At 41.4% G+C, this 22,954-nt stretch overlaps 1 protein-coding gene and 1 long non-coding RNA gene across 18 annotated transcripts in view; one reads left to right on the top strand and one right to left on the bottom strand.

The window, feature by feature from the left end:
- Positions 1 to 402: 402 nt before the first annotated feature.
- Positions 403 to 8,614, bottom strand: LOC310744512. The gene is made up of 3 exons (XR_014539588.1): positions 6,333 to 8,614; positions 4,775 to 5,050; positions 403 to 1,147 (listed from the first exon to the last, which is right to left on the bottom strand). It is a non-coding gene; the product is annotated as an uncharacterized lncRNA (long non-coding RNA).
- A 286-nt stretch (positions 8,615 to 8,900) lies between these two features.
- Positions 8,901 to 22,954, top strand: part of TCF4 (transcription factor 4) — a 339,025-nt gene continuing 324,971 nt past the window's right edge. For 7 of the 17 annotated variants that reach the window (XR_014539543.1, XR_014539544.1, XM_083575638.1 and 4 more), the window contains exons 1-2: positions 12,930 to 13,694; positions 18,245 to 18,317. Coding sequence is in view for 15 of the 17 variants with exons in the window: in XM_083575638.1 (XP_083431764.1) it covers positions 18,245 to 18,317 (73 nt within the window). In the remaining 2 variants the exon portion in view is untranslated. Of the gene's footprint in view, positions 8,988 to 10,096; positions 10,225 to 12,926; positions 13,695 to 14,540; positions 14,648 to 14,827; positions 15,282 to 16,355; positions 16,448 to 18,244; positions 18,318 to 22,954 lie in introns of those variants that run through there. The other 10 variants (XM_083575634.1, XM_083575640.1, XM_083575631.1 and 7 more) reach the window with 6 other exon arrangements.

Below are 22,954 nucleotides of genomic sequence, written 5' to 3'. Positions count from 1 at the left end.
TGTGTTGTTTTTAAATCATTCAGTCATACAGCAGCTGTCTGATTTTTCCCTAGTTAGAAACAGTGATGTGTATGAATAGTTACCTCATTTTTGTAGCATAACTCACAAGTGTAGCATGGATTAGTAACAGGGGCCAAGTTTAGCATGCTTTTGTATTTTAAAACAATGAAGTGTAATTTAGTCACGATTCAAGGTTGAGCTAGCCATTTGGTGCCATTATTATTATTAACCTGCTTTTCATCTTAAAAGTCACCCTAAGTGTGGGTTACAACATTAAAACTATATTAAAGCAGATTAAAATTACATAAATAAGGTCCTAAAAATGCATGTATCAAATGTCAAAACCAAGGGTGACGAAGCGTATTTCCAGCAATTGTCAGAAGCTGCATAACGAAGGGGAGGAAGTTCCACAGTTTAGGGGTTGCCACAGAGAATGCCGTCTCCTGGGCCACCCTCACTATAATGATAGTGAATTATCAAGAGGAAGGGTCTGTCTGGAAGGAGTCTGTCTTTCAGGCATGTGGGGCCTGAGTCATTTAGAACCTGGAAACGATCTGGCAAGCACTGCAGCCATTTTATAACAGGTGTTATATCGATTCAGTTTTATTTGCTGCTATGACCATCATGGTCTTTTCTTTTCTTTTTTATAAATGATTTTTATTGGTTTTACATGTAATCATATTATGTAACATCGTACCCTCTTATTTTATCTCTTTGGCTCAACTGAGCCAACGACTTCCCTCCCTCCCGTCTGATGGTTTACAAAATTAAACTTTACATCTTTACATTTCGCTTGGTTTCCTATCCTTGTTGTAGTGTTACCTGAAATATTATATTACTCAACCTGAATAGGTAGCAATTTCATCTTACAGATCTTCAGATAACCCTGCTAATGATGTTAATTGCTTACAGCTGTCTTTCAAATATACGGTAATATAAATTTGTTCCAGTCCTTTTGGAATGCTTGGTCTCGCTGGTTCCGTATTCTTCCCGTCATTATTGCCAGTTCTTCAAAGTCCATCAGCTTCATCTGCCACTCTTCTTTTGTTGGTAACTCCTGTTGTTTCCATCTTTGGGCTAACAAAATTCTTGCCGACCATCATGGACATTTCAGCCACCACCAGAAAGAAATTTGCATCCTATAATACTATACAGAATGTGTATAGATGCACCATTAAAAAAAACAGTTATATCACACACTTGTGACTGTCCCATCTTAAGCAGGACATCCCAGAATGGCAGAAGCCACTCTGGATTCTGATTCCATCTTGGGACTAGCCACCTGAGAAACAGTTTCTACCCAAATGCAATTCTGGTTTTAAGGACTCTCTATTGTATTTTTGGGACGCGGGTGGCACTGTGGGTAAAAGCCTCAGTGTCTAGGACTTGCCGATCAGAAGGTCGGCAGTTCGAATCCCCGCAGCGGGATGCGCTCCCGTTGCTCAGTCCCAGCGCCTGCCAACCTAGCAGTTCGAAAGCACCCCCGGGTGCAAGTAGATAAATAGGTACCGCTTTATAGCGGGAAGGTAAACGGCGTTCCGTGTGCTGCGCTGGCTCACCAGATGCAGCTTTGTCACGCTGGCCACGTGACCCGGAAGTGTCTCCGGACAGCGCTGGCCCCCGGCCTCTTAAGTGAGATGGGCGCACAACCCTAGAGTCGGACACGACTGGCCCGTACGGGCAGGGGTACCTTTACCTTTATTGTATTTTTAAATGGGGTTTCAGAGTTTTTAGGGGTTTTTGAATGTCTTATGTAGAGTTTTCTATTTCATTGTTCTGTATGGGACAATGACAATAAAGGTATTGTATCAGATGTCCCATTTTGGTCCTGTGTGCTGGGCTTGTCATCGCGCAAGACCAAAAGGCACACTTTTTTTTTGGTGCTGCATTCTCACATTATGCCCATTCATTTTAACATTTATACAGTACTCCTGGAAGAATTTGCTGTAGTTGGGTTTCACCCATAATCCTTTGCTCTACCACATCACCCCCACCTGCTATTGGCAGTGAATGGAAAGCTCCTGTTAATGCAATTAGGACATTATTTCCCATTGGAAAGTAAGTAAGTAAGTAAGTAAGTAATACAAATGCTAAATAAAAATAAAAAACATTTATCTGTGCTGAGAGATTTAGAGCAGAAATATAGCACAGATAACTCTTTTTTTTATTATTTATAGCAGAAATATATCTCTCCCCATCCATTCATTTCCCCCCCAAGCAGTACAAATAGCAGCTGCGTTTCTATGTATACAATGCACAGATTAAGACTGCAAAAAAAAGGCATAGTGGGAAGGGTAAATGCCCCCTGCCCCACCCACCATTTAGGCCTCAGTCCAATCTCACCCGCCCCCAGCTGCTTTTAAAAAATAATTGTCAGGTGATCCAATCACAAATCTCCTTCTCATCTAGCCTGGACCACAACTGTTTAGATTTTTTTTTTTTTTTGAAAACACTTCTCTACTTTTCAAACACTTCTATTTTTATTTTATTTTTTTAAAAAAAGAATAAAATCAATAAAACAAAATAAGCAGAATATATTATGGAGAATGAAACAGATATCTGTTTTCTAGCTTCAGAACATCGGCCGACTGTTAATTAGTCATTGATCGGAATATTGCAAATCCCTGCGCATGCAGTTTAGCTGCACTCAGTTTTACTGTTGCAGAACCTAAATTACGAAACCACCTTCTCATTATTTCTCTCTCTCCGCCCCCCCCCACTTCCAGATGCTGGCACTTCAGGAAATATTAAAGGTCCCCTGATGAAATTTTTTAGAAGTGATTGCTTTATTGTACATTTTGCACTCCTAGTCAAGCTGTCATCACCACCTATAGTTTTCTATAACTACCTGCACATGCCCATATACTTGGGAGGGAGAAAGTGGGGGTGGGTATTATCTTGGCTCTAGTTTCACTCATATCAGGCATATATATATATATATATATATATATATATATATAGTAGAGATCTGACAAACTTGCAGCAGCCAGAAATTCAGAACACATGGAAACGCTATCTTGAAAGAAGAAATGTTATACAGAAGGGTGGTTTTAAGGGAATGATAACATTTAGCCAGTACAGTACAGAGCAAAGGGACTTGTTCTTAGAAATATTGCAAGCAAAGCCACCAGCTCCCCCATCACTCTCTCATCTGCCAACCTTACCCTCCCCTCCTCACTCAGCAACTGATAACAGGACTACAAGTTGAGCATCCTTGCACAGGAAGTCCCTGATTGCTAAAAGCATCAGTAGGCAACCTAAGGCCTGGGGGCCGGATCCGGCCCAATCGCCTTCTAAATCCAGCCTGAGGACGGTACGGGAATCAGCATGTTTTTACAGGAGTAGAATGTGTCTTTTTATTTAAAATGCATTTCTGGGTTATTTGTGGGGCCTGCCTGGTGTTTTTACATGAACAGAATATGTCCTTCGATTTAAAATGCATCTCTGGGTTATTTGTGGGGCATATGAATTTGTTCTTTTTTTTTCTTTTCCAAAATATAGTCCAGCCCCCCCCCCCCCCAACAAGGTCTGAGGGACAGTGGACCGGCCTCCTGAAAAAGTTTGCTGACCCCTGGGCTAAAAGTCACAGCACTGGTGCCAATGCTGTAATTATTGCTTTTTTTCTTAAAAAATGTTTATGAGTACTCTCATTTTGACTCAAGAAAATCACCATTTTATAGTTCAAACTGGGAAAAATAAATACAGTAAATGGACAAAAGTACAAAGATTCATAAAATGTTTTGGGGTATGCGTACCCCTGTGTACCCCCAGAAAAAAGCACCGGCTGTAATATATTATATTTGTTATAATAATAAACCAATAGTTGCATCTTTAAATAAGCTGAGCAATGGAGTTGCAAGCCAACTTGCCACAGGGTCTAATGTAAACGTTTTGATAAAATCCCTCCATATATATATATATTTCAAAGCAAAATCCTACTCCATCAATATTTTCCAAACGTTATTTCCCCCCTAATGTGCTGGAGGAGTGTTTGTCCATTAAGACTGCATTAAAAATGCTGACATTTCATATTTAATTTAAAATCGAGCATACAGTTCCATCGGGGAGCAGCCTAGGCCAGATTTTGATATATATTAGGGAGAGCTGTGTGGAGAAGCTTTATTCCTTTACAAAATGCTCCTCTGTGGAAAACTGACAAAAATAAAATAAAATATGTTTTTAGTCATCTGAGGCAAATTCATCTCTGTAGCTCCAGAGAACATCAGCTACAAGCCATTCTTAAAGCCTTCCCTGCTACATGCATAAACTACAATTCAAACTACACATTAAAATGATCTGAATGACAGGGCGGTGATATTGGCAGCGGAGTTTTGGATAGAGGTGAGAGGTGGGTTAAGGGAAGACCAGAGAAAAGAGGTATGGAATAGTTAGGGCAAGTTGGGAGTGGTAGGGGCAGGTGGTTTGTTTTGGGTTTTTTTGCAATATTTAGCAGGACTAAGCAACATTCATTGGATAGATAGCTAGACAGCTAGACAGCTAGATAGCTAGATAGATAGATAGATAGATGATAGATGCATAGCTGTCAACTTTCGGATTTGAAAATAAGTGATCAGCAGCCTCACCTGTCCCGGAGACAGTCTATGGGATATCTAACAATCTGGGATAGCAGCGGGAAATGGCGCTGAAATAAGGGAATTGCCCGCAAAAAAAGGGAAGGTTGACAGCTATGGATAGATGGCACCTTTTTAACACAAAGATCCTGAAGGCAGCTTACAGTTAGTAAAAGAAAAGTCAATAAAATAAAATGGCTCACTTCTCACACTAAGTCAAATCATTGCTTAGAGCAAATGCATGAATGTGTAAGTTTCCAGTACCATTTTGCTCCTCCCTCCATCTTGGGAAAGCTGGCTGAAGGCTGGCTAGGAGAAATGCCTTTTGACTTCAGTGCTGTACAGCTGTGGGAAACAAGCCCTGCTTGAGATGACCATGCTGTTTGATCTGGACTCCCTCCATGCAGATTGAATAAATCAGATTTCTTAAATCCACTGTGTCTTCAGTTCTCCAAGGGAGCACAAATCCTGGGTGAAATCTGCACACACATAAAAACTGTTCTGAAAATGCTTTTTTTTAAAAAAAAATAAAATACATTGAATTTTCCATAAGCCTCACCATCACCACCTAGTGTCACATTGAATATTGCACTTAAAACGTTTTATTTGCAGCTGTATAGCTGAGTCCCTGGATGAGCCCCTGGAACCTCTTGGAATCTTACTACTGCTTGGCAGACAGTAGGGGTGGCGCCCAACTTTTGTAACAATATTTATGAACCTTTTGTAGATCTCTGGCCATTGCAGTTAAAGCAGTGTGGTCCCTAATGCAATGCACAGTAGGCCTTTTAGGCACTATATGCTTATAGGGTCAAATGGTGTAGCTTCCAGCAGCAATAAAAGCAGATGGAAGCCTAACATTACAGGGTTTAAAAAGGTATTTTGTTTCCTCCCTAATTCTTTTGGAACCTTCGTGTGCTACTTAGCAATGCCACTAGCGACCATCCTTGACAAAACTAATTTGGGGGTAGCATGCACAAAATTAACTGATGTCAGACTGTGTGCAGGAGCGGGGTGTAGACTTAAGCAATATGTGGGTGATACCATATTAATTGATTCGCTGATTCTGTGCTGCATAATTAAAGGAGGACTTTAAGATCATGGGCAGGTGTGCAATTGTTCATACTACTGTCAGGTCCCAGATACTGTTCATACTGGAAGAGGAGTAAAGTGAGAAAGGAAAAGAAATGGAAACACCTCCTTAAGAAGAGTTTAATTTATTTTTTTTTAAAAAGACAACTTAATTCTTGATCGTTTGCTTGTGAGAAGATTTGCTGAGGTAAAGTCCACTCTTTTCCTTCTCGGGATGTCAATGCCTACCTCAGGGAGTGGGTGCTTATTTGCTGTGTAGGTAGAATAATAAATAATATTTTTTTATTTATATCCCGCCCTCCCCAGCCAAAGCCGGGCTCAACAAGAAGCCGAGGATGCTGTCAGATTCATAGTATTTATTTATATCAAATATTTCTAGGGTGCCTTAAGAGCAAAGGCTTCTCAAGGCAGCTTATATGAAAACAATAAAACATAATTCCAGTAAAAGACAGTAGGTTACTTCTGGCACTGATTCTCTTGCATTTAAATCTTCCTACTCGCTTAAACATTATTCCCTGCCCTGCTATTGTCTGCAAGCTTCTGCTCAGGTGTAGCCTCCAGCCTTTTCTGACCCAGGAATTACTTTTATCCCCAAAACATGTATTTGGGAACCCATTCCTTAATTTGTTTACAGTATTTTTGTATGGTGGCAGTGCTGCTGTTGTGGACTACCTTAGTTCAGGCCGTGACCCAGTCAGTTGACCCAACAGTTGAAGACCATTGTGCTAAAGGAACAGGATAATGAAAACCTGGAAAGGTAAAAAAAAGAAAAGAAAGAAGTTTAATGTAGGACTTGTGACCATCTGGGCATAGAAATAGGATTTGGGACATAGAACCCTGGATTAAAGTTCTGTCTATGCTATGGAGAGAAGCAGCAACTGGTATGATCCAGCACACAGGTTTGTTGAGAAACATCACAAAAGTGAAAACAACAAAAGGTGGCTTCCTAAGACTGTTAAGTTGTGGGCGAACATATCAGACGACACAGCGATTCTTCCAAAGCAGCTCTTTATTTGTAAGCTGGAACAGAACTGAACTGAGGAGCTCAGTCAGCTTGCTTATATAGAGCTCCACTAGAATGCAACAGTAATCATTTTCTGTAACTAGCCAATCACTGAACGTCACTTTTGATCCTTCATTTGCATACAAACTATCCAATCACTGAACGTCACTTTCGATCCTTCATTTGCATAACTATCTACAGTATCCCCCTGCTGGCCCTGGGTGAGAACTTCAGTATATAACACCGACCAACACACTCCTTCTTATGGCAAAAAACGTACTGATTTGTTAAACTTGAAGGTGGCTCTAGACCCTTGGTTGTTCTTGCTGCAGCCAGCAGGTAAAGCCATAACTCAGGAGCAGAACATCTGCTTTGCATGCAGAAGGCCTCAGGTTCAAATCTCCAGCATTTCCAGGTACTAATATTATTACAAATTATTACCCACCCTTCAACCTGAAGGTCCCAAGGCAGGTTATAATCATTAAAACACATCATTTAAAACAGTTCAAAATAACAGGTAGGGATGAGAGAGAGGCTTTGGTATGAAATCCTGGAGGGTTGCTGCCAGTCCGTGTAGGCAATACTGAGTTAAATGGACCACTGGCCTGACTTAGTATAAGGCAGCTTCCAATGTTCCTAACAGACTGACATGGTTATCCCTTCAGAAACAGTAGATAAAGTTTTAAAAAAACAAAAACACTTTGCAGATTAAAATTATATAAATACTAGCATTCACACACCAGCCCGGTGAGTATTCCTCAGCACAATAATACTGCTTGCCACAGTGTAATTATTATTACCCTTAAAATAAACTAAGTTCTTTACAGAGCATTAAGTGGGAGGGAGCAGACGACAAGCCCTTGCCCAAGAGGGAAGCCGACATGAGTTCATGTAAAGCTGATAAAACGTAGTCCCTTCATAGAAATGGGCAGTCATTACAGATGGATAAAAGTTACCTTTGATTGAAATGTGTGCATCTATCTACCTATTTATCTACTACTGATTGAACTCAGGTGCTGGCTGATTCTACAGACTCCAAAAACCAACAGTGTGTGACTTACTCCAAACTGGTGCCAAAGTTTTGCAATAGTTTTGCCGTGAAAACTCTGCATTTTGAAGTGCCCCCCACCCAACTGAGTAATTAAACTGCGGGTCATAGCTATTACCCAAAAAAACAACTTGGTCCAGGGCATTGCAAAAACTGGGATTTGTGCTGCAAAACCCTGCTAAAGAACTGCAAAACTTTGGCAGCATTTTGGAGGGGATCCCAGATTTCAGGGTTTGTAGATAATAAAGTTCCAATTTGAATGTCTTCAAAGCACGGTTAGGCAAATTGCATTGGTTTTTAGATATAGCTTATACAGATAAATATGTGAATTCAATCTTGGACTGAAACCCTTAGGAAATATATGGCCTAGTCCCTGTTTTTGAAGCAGTGCTACAACTGAACGGATCTAGTTTGTATCAAGGCTTCTGGACAGAAACTTCCAGAACGTGTGGCAGTCGGTTGAGAACATGGTGACTCAGCAAGGCGCTTAGAAAAACAAATTCTCAAAATACAAAGGGATGAGTAACTTATCCCGGCATTGTATATCCACACATCAAAACACAGTTTAGGATATTGCCATTGCTTATTTACTAATTTCTATTTATTCAACTCTGTAACTTTCAAAACAGCATTTAAATTAAATTATGTAAATATAATCATTTTTTTAAAGTTACAAATTTGCATATGCAATGGCTGCCATCCCTATGTGTCTGGAACATTTCCTCCCCTGGCTTTCTATCCTCCTGCCATGGCAACTGGCTGACAGGATGAAATTCTGCCCAGGCCCAATACAACTAGCTAGCTAGCAAGCTGGCTACCCCTCACAAGGGCCAGGCTACACATGCAGCAGAACCGTGTGGTACCAATTCTGTGAGATTGCAAAATGGACTACACCACTTCAGACTGCAGGTGGGGGTTTCACAATGATAAATGCTTATCTGCATCAAAAAAACAAAAACAAAACCCAGCAACTGCTTACAAACAGGAAACCAGCACAGGAACATTTTCTCTAGATATGCAAGAGTGTTTTTTTTTTTTTTTTGTTTAAAAAAATATTATTAAAATTGCATGGAGTTTGGGGCTGCTGTTTTCAACCTGCACTCTGAACTGGTACAGGCTGCTGCATCCCCTCAGGGTTTTGCCCTCTCTTTCTGCTGTCTGACCAGGTCTGAAAAAGGTGTGTGTTTCTCTGACAGGGAAAGCCTGAGTGGCTGCAGTTTCTGAAGGGCTGCGGATTAAAGGAGAGGACCTGAGGGCAGCTTATGTCAGAGACTAGGTGTAATATAGTGGTTAATACGCCAGACTAACCCCCATTTGTCCATGAAGCTCAACAGAGTTGTGAGGGTAAAATGTGAGGTATAAAATGTGAGGTCCCCATGTACACCAATGGCCACTGCCACCCCCCCCCCCATGGAAGAAAGGCGAGTTCAAGAAGTTTGAAGCGTGTCTGGAAAATAAAATAAAGAGCAAGCGTCAAATCGCTACCCTCATAGAGAAGTTGTCCAAGAGAGGGGGGGGGGGAGAAAAACAACAACTCAGGATTTGTGACTGCATTCATATGCAGCACCAAGGAATAAGACATTATCTCAGTTGAGAGACAAAAGCAAAGACAACTCTCCTCAGTATTTAGAAGCAAGGCTGGATCAAAGCCATAATGGGCCTCAGGCAGCGGGCTCCGTTTCACTCGCAACTCTGAGGTAACACCTGGAAATGGTGTGTACACACATATGCACACACTGGAAGAAAACTATGTAGTATACAATGCAGAGGGGAATACTACATATCTTAGAGAACATCATCTTCTATGCTTTCCTTAAATTTAAAAAAAAAAAACCCTATGGTTCCTAGTTTTAATTGTATTATGGGTTCCTCCTCTTGCGCAAGAGAAAGCAGGGATGTACACGCACCATCCGTGGTCCCAATTCCAACGTCCATGTCTGCATAAAAGCGGCCCGTTTTTTGTCCTAAACCAAAGCCAGAGTGAGAAGGTTGCCTATTTAAAAGGGTCTGAATTACCTATCAGCCCCGTCTCTGGCCAGTGGGCTGTTTATGGAAAACAATTGCACTGTGTTTTTCTCTCATAGCTTTTTTGTTGACATAAACAGTGTATGTGTGAAGAAGGGGAAACACCTTCCCCACCTCGTCCTGTGTTGTAATATAATAACAATAGCATTATGATTATGTTTATTATTATTATTATTTCAACTCTGCCCATCTGGGTTGCCCCAGCACTGCATGCACCATAATTTGAACTGAAGTCTAGAACATCACCGGGTCCCATGAAGCAGTGAGCCTTGGGCTGTAGCCCTGTCGCTCTGTGGCTTAATATGGCCTTGATCAAAGGTGCCTCTTCGCTGATTTATTTTTAAATTTCTTTCCCCACAGCTAGACAGAACTGATCACCAAAATCCACCAGTAAAGCCACAGTGACGAACACCACTCCAAAAACAGTGCCATCATCTTATCGTTTTGTTTGTGAAGGCAAACTGCTTAGGAAAGCAACTCCTTCAAAGGTAAGTGGAATTGTGGAGAAAGGTCGAAGCTCAGAGCAAGCACTCTCCATGGGGAAGGCCTTAAGTTAAATCATGGGCAACTTTAGATAAAACTGGGAGACAGCCCTGTCTGAAATTCAGGAGAGCCACTGCCGGTCAGTGTAGACATTACTGGTACCAGTGGCCTACCTCAGCATAAAGCGTCTTCCCACATTCCCATGACACAAACTGAATGAATATCCACAGAATAACCTAGAGAAGTTGTTCCATTCATTAATTCGCTTCAGAATGAGAAAGGGAAATTTCCTCAGATGAGTACCATTGGCTTGACCAATAAGTATCTTGCCATTGCTGAGGAGAAAGGCTCAAAAATATTGGTAACTGGTGCACAGACCATACAGGGACTTGATTTTCAGTTTGGTTGGAAAATGAATCTCAGAGAGAGCCAAGGAAGGGGAAAAACAACAAGAAGGGATTCTTTAAATCAGAAAAATCTCTCTCTCTTATGCCCACTAGGTGTACTGAGGGAGAGTTTCTCCCTAAAGTTCCCAAAATATCAGCAGCAATTCAGAATAGGGCTAGTCTTGTTGAGATAAGACAGAAACCCACTATGCTGCTACCTGCTCTGCAGTTCCAAAATGGATCCAGACAGGAGTGCTTTTTGCAAAGGGAGAGGAAGTTGGACAAGAAGCCACTTCTTCTCAAGAAGACCTGGCAATTGCCAGTAGGAGAGAGGAGCCGGGAGAGACTATAAAATGGCCTGGCCACTGCCACCTCCTCTTTCTCAGTTGTTGGGGTAAACAAGCGCCTGGTTATCTGATTCTGTAGCACTTTTGAGAAACAATTGAACAAGGTTTGTTACCACAAACTTTTCCAGCTGGATTAAAAGCTCTCTGCCTTACGTGTGAGATATAAGGAGTTCCTGGTTTCGGTTTCCTCGGAATGAGGGACAATGGAGGTAGTGATGCCTTTATGCTATATGATTTATTTACACATATATACAGCCTGAACATATGATGAAGGGGCTCACAGCATTAACAGCTCAAAAGAATTTTGCTTCTCCCATAGCCACAGACTTCGATTCCAGCAGAAATCAGACATGGTTCTGTCTCCCAGCTGCCCAACCCACAGGCTTCTAGCATCTAGCTCCACACAACTCAATTCCCAACTCTGGCCTTTGTCTTTTGGGGGGGGGCACATAATAAGTGGCACATAGCCACTTCCTTTGTGACTTTAATGGCCCATACATAGAGGGCAGTTAGCTAATGTGGCTATTCCAGTAATGGAATCTGCTGGATCGAGGAATTAGAAGGAGGCTTAGGCATACAGCCTACCCCACCGCAAACTCATAGCAGTATTTATTTTTGTGTTTTTCTATTGTAAACTGCCCCTTGATCCCTGGATGACAGGTGTATATATTTTTTAAAATAATAATAATATTCCTAGGATCAAGGAGCAGTAATTCCTCTAAACACAGATACAACTGGATACCATTTTGAATCAAGATGGAGGAATGAACCTTACAAAATTGCACTGATATTTTTGGTTTCTTAGAATTCCCGAGCAATACCAGATATGAGGCTGCTAGTGAAATATAAAAAGAAAGAACAACAAATGCCCTTTAAAATAAACTGCATATCCTGCAGTTTAGGATGCTTCTACAAAATTCTTATTGTGGACTGTGCTGCTCGCGCCTGCAAGCGCATGCATGAACAGTTCTGAACCCACAATGAATTGCCACGTGGAAGTGCCTTTAATCTTGAAAATATCCAAGAGTAGGGCTTTGAGTATGTAGCTCACGCCCCACCCCCAACAACAGTGAAACCTTTGTCTTCAGGTGTATTTATTAAGAGTTTCATAGAATTACAGAATTGTAAAGCTGGAAGGGACCACAAGGGTCATCTAGTCCAACATTGCAGGAATATTTTGCCCAACATGAGAATCTCATGCTCTACCAGCTGAGCTATACCAGTTTCAGCCTTGAGGCAATTTACATTTAAAAATAGCACCCCCCCTTTAGTGTTTTATTAATGGTGATGATGATAAATAAGTTACAAAAACTGTGTTGGGGATTGTTTTAGAAGGCCTTTTCCTCCTACATAAGCGATAAACACTTTTAAGAGTGCCTGCTTTTTTGCATGTGCACACCTGACCTGAAGCCTCCCTCACATAATTATTGCAATTAACAAAACCAGGGTGGGCTTTTTTTGTTGTTGTTTTTTTGCATTGTGTTGGGAGTTTAATTAAATGGCGCGAAGAGAACAATGAAAACTTTTCCAGAGAAGCCCCTCAAACCTCTGTGGTCCAAACCCCTAATCTGTGGGAAAACCATAAAGGATAACTGAAGAAGTGTGCATGCACAGGAAAGCTCATACCAATAACAAACTTAGTTGGTCTCTAAGGTGCTACTGGAAGGAATTTTTATTTTATTTTGGGAAGGGAAAGTTTGTTTTTTCTTATTTTGGGAAGGGAAAGTTTGTTTTTTATTATTCATATTTGCTCGCGCAGCTTATAGTGGTCTGTGCGCACGTTTCGCGGGGAAACGTAAAGTTCAGTTTCCCCTTCACTTCTGTACCACACAACCCTCCTCTCCTCCTCCTCCTCTCCCAGAGTTTTGCTTTTCCTCCATCTTGGTTGACTTTCTAGCCCGGCTGTTTACCTCTCTATGCTCCGCGCGCGCCCTCCTTCCCTCCCTCCCTCCCTCCCCCTCCTCCTGTCGTCATTCTCTGCAATAGGCGACGCGGCCGAAGCAGGCAACGTGCAGCGAGCAGCGGTGGCGGCGGCAGCGGCAGCAGCAGCAAGCTTTTTTCCCACCCCTCTTTATAAGCACCACTGCATTGCCCGGATGTGAATGGATTACAATGTATCTTTCAGGGAAACGTATTGCTATCAATTTCTCCGCGGGGAAGTCCGTGATGATGATGATGATGGCGATAATGAGAAGGAGGAGAGCTCTGTAAAGTTGGGACAAGTTTGAGACTTTTTATCGCTGGGTTTTTTTAAACAAAACAAAACAAAACAAAAACAAAACAACAACAGAGACTTGAGGGGGTCGAAATCGTACTGCCACCGAGATTTTTTTCTTTTCTTTTCCAAAATAGTTCATTAGTAGCCATGTGTTTATAAAGAAAAGTCACAGGGCGGGAGGGTAGTTTGCTGGATCTTCCTTTTTATTGTTTTTGTTGCGATATATCTTTTTTTTTTGCTGGCTGGCTGGCTTCGTTTTGCTTATACTTTGGGTGGGAAGACTCATGCCTTACGGTGGATAAATCAAAAACAAAGCAAAACCCCTCGCGCCCGGTGTAAAAGTTGCTTTAAGAATTGTGGAATACTCTCTGGATCTCAAGACTGAGTGCGAGTTTAAAGTACTTCTGCTTTTTTGAGGGTCAAACACACGTGAGATAATAAAGCACCTTTGCAGAAGAGCTCTCTTTTCTTCCCCTAAAATATCTTTCCTTGGAATATTGTGAACATATTTGTGGCCATTTAAGGTAATGTTACAATTTCCTCTTGGAGTCGTTCTTTTTTTCTTTCTTTCTTTTTCTTTCTCTCATTAAAAAAAAATGTTGATCCCACTGTGTTTTTAACTTGATGCAACTTCGGCAACGTGAATCGAGGTGCACCGTGCATGTGATAATAGCATCCACACGCTTAGCAATAAGCGCTTAGACGGAGGGGGTATGGGCTGGAAAATATATATATATATACCGTGCCAGTAATAAGTAATGAAATTGTTTTCTATCACGCGTGCCGGGGGTGGGGGGTGGCGGCGAGGAGGAACGAAAATCAATCGGGCTTTCTTTGCGGGAGGGGGGAGTCTGGGAAAGGGGAATAACCTGAGGCCTGTAGTAGCAGCATTTTGAAATTAAAGTACTGTATATACAACATGCTTGCGAGAAGGGAGGGAGGGAGAGAAAGGGGGAGGAGGCTGGCATAGTCTCCAGAAAACTTGCCTGTGCAGAAAGCCAGTCGAACGCTCGATTTTGGGAGAAAAAGTTTGCAGCGTTGCTCTCTCTTGGTGTAGTCTGCATCGTAAAACGTGCCATGGAAGCAGCATCGAGCAAATTAAAGATAGACGCACCAAGATCGTGACACAAAAGCACTTTTTATTTTATGTCTTGCGAGTGGCCTAAACAATGTGGGGGGGTGGTGGTTGGGAAACGGAGAAAACAATATTAGTGTTCCTTCCTGGCATATACCCTTGGTCTCACGTGCGTTTTCTTTTTTATTATTATTTTTTTGCAACGGTGTATAAAGTAGTCCGCTTGCTTAGGTCTCCCTGCGCGCTCGCGCGAACTGCGGAATGATTGTTTTATATAATAAATCCTTTAAAGAGAGAGAGAGAGAGAGAGAGAGAGAAGTGTTTGGGGACTTAGGGGACGTGAAGGGAGGTGAGATATATACAATCCATGTGTAGCTTCCCAGCGGCATGGAAGAAAACGAGGTGCCCATTTATCTTTATTGCATATATAAACATATATTTCATTGGAAGAGGGGGGGTGGGTGTTTGTGTGTGTGTTGCATGTGTGTGTGAATCCTTAGGCAGGCAAAGGCAATATCGGGGGACAGTGGCGTCTGGTGGTGCTCCTGGGCTTCCCCTCTCTCCACCCCCTTTTGCTGAACTTCCAGTCCGGCTTTATTCGGGGTTTGCTTGTGTGCGTGTGTTTCGCGGGGTGTAGCGGCTCGTGCTTTGCCCCCCTCCTATCGCCCCCTTCTCTTCTCCCTCTCGCTTCCCCTGATTAAGGCAGAAGAAGAGTTTGGGTTTAGGAATCGGGGCTCCTTCTTCCCTCCTCCGCCGCGTCTTCTTCTCGTCTCTCTTTCCTCCTGGTTTTTTTTTTCTTCCCCTTTTTCCTCCCCGCTCCAGTTCGGGGGAGAGCTTTTAGCGTGGCGCGCCGGCGGGGTCTCTCCTTTTTCTCCCCCCTTCTCTCTTTCTATCTCTCTCTGTATCTATCTCCCTCTCTCTCTTTCTCTCCTGCGTGTTGTTGTGTGCGGTTGGTGGATGCAGTGATTTCGAGCAATGAAACCCAGAGCTCGGGGCTGTGGTCGGAAAGGGAGCCCCTTCTCTCCTCTCTCGGCCGGTAGGTAACCGGAGGTCCTCTTTACTCCCCCCGCCCCCCTTGCTTTTTAAAATGTCTTTAGTTTGGAGTTTAGTTGTGGCTGCTGCTAATGGAAGAGGAGCTGCTGCTTCTGGTGGCTTCATTTAAACACGGGGAATTCATCCCCCCCTTCTTTCTTTCTCCATGGGGTGCGCCCGGGGATGGGTCTGCAGTGGCCTGTTTCAGCCCCCCCCCCCCGCTTTCCAATTGTTTGCTCTAGACTAGAGAAACGGACTTTGTTGCAAACGGGGCCTGAAGATGCCCTTTAGTCCCAGCTGGTTACTTGCAAGTCTCCCCAGTCACCTTTCATACATTAGTTACCTAATCGCCAAGGGTTAACTCTCTTTCTTTTTGTCTGTCTTCCTCCCCCCCTCTAAAAAAAAACCCAAACAAGTCTTCGAGGGGTTTAATTATAGTAGGAACGTAGGCTGGTCTCCCAAAGGCTGGTGTGTGTCTCTCTCCCCCCCCCCCCCGCAACCTCTCCAACTCCACTCCCAAACCTCCCATCCCTATTCTGTTGACCTCCCCCCTCCCCACGTCTCCTTTGCACCGACCGAGCCTGTGTTGCTCCACTCTATAAATACTTTGTTTGCCGCCTGCCTTTATGTAAAATAATCGGGGTGGTGGTGGGGATATGTGCACGGGAGGAGAAGGGAGCGGTGCAAAATAAAACAAAAAAGAAAGTTGGGAACGGATGGCTGTAGTTTCTGCTCTGGGTTTCTCATTCATTCCTCGTTGAACCTCCTGTTGCATAAACGATGCGCTGAACGGCGCGCCGGCTCCTCTTCTCTCTCTCTCTGTCTCTCCCTCTGTTCTGGATTTTGGGGTTAGACTAGTGCCTGATAAACTGGGGTTTCGAGCGATCCGGTGAAACTAGTGTCGCCTTTCCTGTCTTCTTGTCGTTGCTGCCCCTCCATCTTACCCCCAACTCCCTTCCCCAACCTTTTCCCCCTCCCCACCCCAACTCTCATTTAAAAAAATAAAAAAAATCCGATTGTTGTTTCCTGTAAGGCTCGGGACTGGGTTTTCTGATTGCGGTTATTTCCATGTTTCTAGGTTTGTGTGATTTTGCTAAAATGCACCACCAACAGCGAATGGCTGCCTTAGGGACGGACAAAGAACTCAGTGATTTACTGGATTTCAGTGCGGTAAGAAACAACAGTGGAAATTAACAACAGCTCTAAAAAAATAATAAAAAATAAAATTAATTAAAAAACCCAACAGCACCCTCCCAAAAGTATGTTAAACTAAAGCAAAGCAAAGCAAAATAAATAAATAAATGCCCCCAAACCTGTGATCTTCAGTACATTGGGTAATTTTTAACCAGCAACTAGACCCATGGTAAATATGAACGCTTTATTACTATTTTCAATTAGAATTTTGTCACATTATCTGAAAGGAGATTGAATATTGTCTGCAATGTACTGGGATGTGTTCTTATCATTTGACACCCCCCCAAAAAAACCAACAACAACCCTTACACACCCTCTGATAAAATTGTGGGTATTTTTTTTCTCCAGAATTCTCTCAGAATAATAGTTACTTGCCATTGTGCATTGCGTTCTTAAAAGTATGGCTTGCACACCAACTAACTGATGGCTAATCAGTTGCTTAAAGTGCGCTCTCTGTTCTTCCCTTGTTTCATTTATTTTGGCACATGGAAAAGGGAAAAGAAATCCAGCACTAGCTCAGCTTCACGTTTTCACTGAAATCTCAGATTGCTCTGTCAATGAATGAGTTGCAACTTTTCTGTAGAAAACTCCCCCCCCCAAAAAAACTGATGGCTAGTGGTGTGTGTGCGTGTGTGTGGTTATTCTTTTTAATTTTAAAAATTATTTATTTTATCTTTAGGCTTTTTTTGTTTATAAATATCTTGGCCACATATTAACCAGGTTCTGGGTAGTTGCCTAAGTGCCATACTCCCCCCCCATCTCCATCTACTCCTGCTTTTCTCCCCCCCCCACCCCTGCTTTTCTCCCCCCTCCTAATCTTCCCCCCTTCTTCCAATATGTCAGAAGTCTTTATTTATTTATTCACAGATTTGTGGAGGGTGGGGAGACAGAGACCAAGACAAATCAATTTGATGTAGGATGCATTTGTGTCTTTAAATAATTTCAGTCCTGGGAGGGGGGGGGGAATAAAATCCACCTTGTAAGTGGGGGCTATCTCAGTTTGCTGTTGTCTCTCCAAGACTTTCCTTTTGAGAAATGGCGTTGGGAAGTTTGGCCAGGAACCGTAGCCTGAGGCAGCTCTGTAGCTCCCACTTCCCTAGCTGTGCTTTTTTCCATTTGTTCCTTTGCTTTTTGTAGTCTCTGACTCAGGGAAGGTGCGTATTATCCGCTAGACACGTCGAAGAAGATGGAAACCAATTAGGGTTGAAATAAATGCTGGAGAGTGAGAGAAAGGGGGGGGGGCGGAGAGAGAGAGAGAGAAAGAGAGAGAGAGAAAGAGAAAGAGAGAGAGGAGACTTGCTTCAAATTGCTCTCATGTTCAGAGCCGAGATGAAAATTTAGGGCAGGTGGAACTTTGCATTATTATTATTTGGGTTCGCATATGACAGACAGATCCTAAAACGGGATGGAAATGGATATAGCTACGTTTATGACCAAGGTTTCAGTCACAAAGTTTTTTCCCTCACTTTTGTCAATCTAAATGTTTCCAAAAGGGTTCCCCCCCTTCTCCTTGTTGCCTGATATTGTGGCTGGGGTACTGAGGTCCCTCCCCCAACAAATCTTGTATTGTTTGGGGAGACATAAAACTAACATAAGGGGGAAAGGGGGGAGACTGCAAATACTGCTATACTATTATGAGAGCAGAGATGGGAGATATTTAAATAAACTTGTTAGGTTTCGTATAAAGTTGAATGAAATGTGAGCTATCAGCGAATGTAGAGGGGGGGGGAAAGCCCTGTTTACCAACAATAATGCCTCTTTGTTTTCTTTTAGATGTTTTCACCTCCCGTGAGCAGTGGGAAAAATGGACCAACTTCTTTGGCAAGTGGACATTTTACTGGCTCAAGTATGTACAGCTTCTGTTTGGAATGCAGTTAAAGTGTCTCCTTTAGGTATCTTCCACCCCCCCACCCCCAATCAGTGTGTGTTAGTGAAATAACTCTTATCTTGGTAGAAATGACTTCCATTAAGAAACTGAAACATTTATTTCATACTGCTTCATGTTTAATATAGTACCTTTCTCAGAAATAATATTTGGAGTGTATAGTTATTTTATAGGATTTAGTTTTAAGCATAACCAAGTTTGGGGTATTTTTAAAAATCCAAAGTACTTTTATCCTTTTGTTGCGTGGGGAACGATAACCAACTCACTCAAGGTTTCTTATGCATTACAAGAAGAATAAGTCCTCTTTTAAGTTCTTTTCAGCAGTATATATCTTTTTAAAAAGAAAAAGTCCTAATTCTCTTCCAGAAATTAGCATTTGCTGATGGATTGTTTTGGGATAGGCATCAAGATTACAGTCTTATGCATTATTCCTTGACACACACAAAAACTTTTTTAAAAATTATTTTACTAATGTGACTTTCTTAATGCATATTACACCTTTTGGATAAAGAGTCTGTTTGCGTTTTTGCAAATGTGTTCATCTATTGAACACAGGAATGTTTTGCTTTCAGCAAAAATACAACATTTATTTTTGACCAAAATAAAGAGTCTGCTTATTGATGAAGTAAGCCACTGGATATAATAACTGAATGTTAAGCACAAAGGATGTTTATATATTGGAAATAATTCATTTTGTGTCAGGCTGGTGGGGGGGGGGATGCACATTTGAATACCTTCCACGCCCATAATTTAATTTCATAGTGTTCCCTACATTATTACACGTAGTTCCTTGGATGTTCCTTAGATATACCTACAATTAAACAGCTGCAGTGTTTTTGAAATTTTGGCAATTGTACATAACAGTACTCTGTAAAAAGCATATCTGAAACAGATGTTGAATTTTCGCAAGCCTTTACAAGCTCGCTACCTATGATTATGTAGGGGTGTTATCCCATATCTATCAAAGTTAATGGCAGAATTCCCAATAGTTTTAATGGAGTCAAAGTGTATGAGGAATAAGATAATATCTGTAATTTTCATTTCCTATTTAACTGCTTAAAAGAGTATTCCTCCCCATACATTATATGGTTTTATATAGCTTTTTTAAGGATGACGTACAGATAACTAAATTGAAGTTAGCTTGTGCTTTTGATAAGCTGTACCATTATTTTTCATAAGTTTGTATTTTTGATAAGTTCTATCATTAAACATACTTTGATTATATTCAGAATTTTAAAAATGAAGACACGTGCGATAAGAAAGGTGATGATTTCAGTGTAGCGTTATTTCAGGTTTCATTGATGGGCCTCGGTACACCTTGGTTTCTAAATGTATTGTCTTGAATCAAAGCCTCATCCATTCATATGGAACTTTATACCTACCAAGGCACACCTTGTAATAAATCATTTTGTAATATTTTGCTTATATTGGTGATTTTAAAGAAAGCAGAGTATTCTATTTTTTTTTCATTGCAGAAGCAGTGCAAAGTATTTGTGTTAGATAAATCGATTTGCCAGTTACATTCAATCAATGCTGCAGCTAACTATTGTTCTAGCAAATATTAGCTGTATGCTACTTTTAAGGGATTTCCCACAGTTTAATAGTCTCTTGTAAGGCCAGTTGATCAACAGTTTTAAAAGGGTGAAGAAACAAGCTGAAAATATATTTGGGGGGGGGGGAACCAAAACATTTTTTCCTAGTACGCCCAGTGCAAACATCTTGTCATTGGTATGTAAGCCTGACATGCAAATAATTTAAAAAGAAACATACACACAAAACCCTGAGGCAAGACAGTAAAATTAAGCTGTAGATATCTTAAAACAATGCTTCTTTTTAGAAAGCATCCCAAGGCCATCATCCTAAGCACACCTTCTTGCAAGTAAGTTCACTGCTTTTCTAGTGAATGCCGCATATGAATGGAAGGTCACTTTCACCACCCATGTGTAAGAATAAGATAGGAAGAAACCCTAGTGTTCTATCCTACTTAATTAAATAAAGTATGGTGGAGATAATTATGTGGTGAAGGTGCAGAAATTTGTATGGCTAAATAGCATACTCTTTGTTATATAGACTGCATCTTTTTTCTTAACTGGCAAATGGTTTTAAAACAGATCATTCAGTGGTTAGAGAAGATTGTAGAATCCAGTATCATATAAAACTGACCCTTATCCTAGGAAAACTGACCTCAAGGTGCACTTACATGTACCTTGTTTCCTAAGTGTGGATTCTGGCAAATAAGCTGTTTTAGAACTCTTGCACTTTATAGTTTCACTCTTAAGGTAAGTCTAAATTTGAGGATAGGTAATTGTATTATAAAACACTTTCAGACTGCATCAAAATATGTTTTAACAAACAGATTTGCAGTTTCAGAATATGTCTAGATTACTGTCTAGATTACTTTCCTGGCTTTGCCTCAAATTGATAGCTGTACTTTTAGTGAAATAATTACGTCCATTAAGTTGAGTCTCGGATGCGGTTTCCTGTCTTTACTGGTGTATATACTCTATAAATGTTTGACTAGAGAACTTACCTGCTTTAAAATTGATGTTCATTTAATGGAAACGTTATTAGTGACTTGTGTATTGTTTTGGGATTTTCGTTGTAAAACAGCGGATCCTGAATTTTTTGATTTTTTTTTTTTTACTGTGTGTGAGAATGTGAATGTGTGTGTGTTTTAATCTGCTTGTTCAACACATGATGGTCTGGTGTGATTTGTAATGTGTGAATAAAAGGAAAGTGGGCCTGTATTTCCTTTAATCTTTAATTTTACAAATGTGGCCTCTTACTACCACAAGAAATTGTGAAGCTGCAAGGGAGAAAGGAATGTAACCTGAGCCATAGACCTGACATTCCCAGAGTGCGTTTTTCACATGAAAGGCTTTTTGTCAACGCTGTAAAGGACCAGCAGTTTTTGTTTGATGTTTGCAGGTGTTCAGCAGAGAGCACTAAAACAATCCAGCCATGATGGTTCAGAGGCCTTATGACCTCAACAGGGAGAACTGGAAAAGATGTGAATAATGTTTAAGGAAACTTCCCCAGGCTCAGCCTCAGTAATATGGAGCTTATGGGTTTGATTTGTCTTCACCAGTGACTTCAGGACAATTGGAGTCAGCTTCTACAACAGTTAGTTAAAGTCTGCCTGCATGAGGATGCTTAGTTTTCATTCCCATCAATTGTTGTTCCCAGTAATTTTGTGTGTATGTGTATAAAATAAATTCTCGTGGCCTAGCTACATATTCAGCATTTGAGATTTCCAACTGAGCAGTTGTTTCTTCTTCTTCTTCTTCGTCCCCTTTTGACATTCTTTTCTAACCCTCCACAAGTAGTTGCTTTGACATGATACTTTCAAGAATGTGTTAAAGTTGTCTCAGTTGATTATTGTGTAGATGAGTTGCATGAGGGCAGTAATGAGACTGGCCATTCCCATAAAGCCAAGGTTTTCAAAGTGTGGGCTAGGTGTTATAACAACAACAACAACAACAACAACAACAATAATAATAATTTATTATTAATACCCCGCCCATCTGGCTGAGCTTCCTCAGCCACTCTGGGCGGCTCCCAATCGAGTTAAAAACAATATAGCATTAAATATTAAAAACTTCCCTAAACAGGGCTGCCTTCAGATGTCTTTTAAAAATAGAATAGTTGCTTATTTCCTTGACATCTGATGGGAGGGCGTTCCACAGGGCGGGTGCCACTACCGAGAAGGCCCTCTGTCTGGTTCCCTGTAACCTCACTTCTCGCAATGAGGGAACCGCCAGAAGGTCCTTGGCGCTGGATCTCAGTGTCCGGGCTGAACGATGGGGGTGGAGGCCTCGGGAGTTGCCAGGAAAGGGGTGAGCTCTTCTGCCACTCTTTCCTTAATGTCAAGCTACTTCCTGACATCCAACTACTCCAGTCAGAATAGCGCAGGTGGTGGCATATCCCACTTGTATTCTTAGTGATGATCACTGTGTGCCCCACTTGACTATTAGCTCAGCATCAAGCTGCTCTTTATCCTTTGTAGTGCTTTTGCCAAGATACACAGTAGAAATGGGCTTTGCCTGCAGAAACTTCTGGTTGCTTCAGATATACATGGGGGCCTTGAATCTGAGATCTTCTGCTTTAAAGTGAAAAATCTTGGGTCAAGTCCTCAGAAACAGCAGGGGTGTTAATCCTGTGTGTGGATTGTACCACTGCAGACTGAAGTGGTGAAGTGAAGTGAAGTCTCGCATGTTATAAAAGCAAGGAATACACACACACACACACACACACACACACACAGCCCCTGAACATGAGATTTCTAGGTTAGACATCTTCCTCAGATACCACTTTTTATATGCTGGGATCTATTGTGGTTGTTGCTGTTGTTACCACTAAGAACCATTTAGTCCACTTAGGACTTGATGGATTTAACATATCACAGAGTGGATATAATTTACTTTTAAACCCTTTCAGTTCAAAGCATTTGAAGTGTTGTTTTCAGACTGCCTCGGTTTGGATGGCTAGATCTATGTGCGATGAGATAAATTAAATTTTTTTATATTTCTCTGAAAAAGCACATTACATTGGTGGTGTGGCCTTCTCAAATAAAATACTGTTATTTTGGTATTATGACA

This window comes from Podarcis filfolensis (assembly GCF_964270895.1).
Source record: "Podarcis filfolensis genome assembly, chromosome: 11".
NCBI lineage: Eukaryota > Metazoa > Chordata > Lepidosauria > Squamata > Lacertidae > Podarcis > Podarcis filfolensis.
This window is presented reverse-complemented; position numbering and strand designations above follow the sequence as displayed.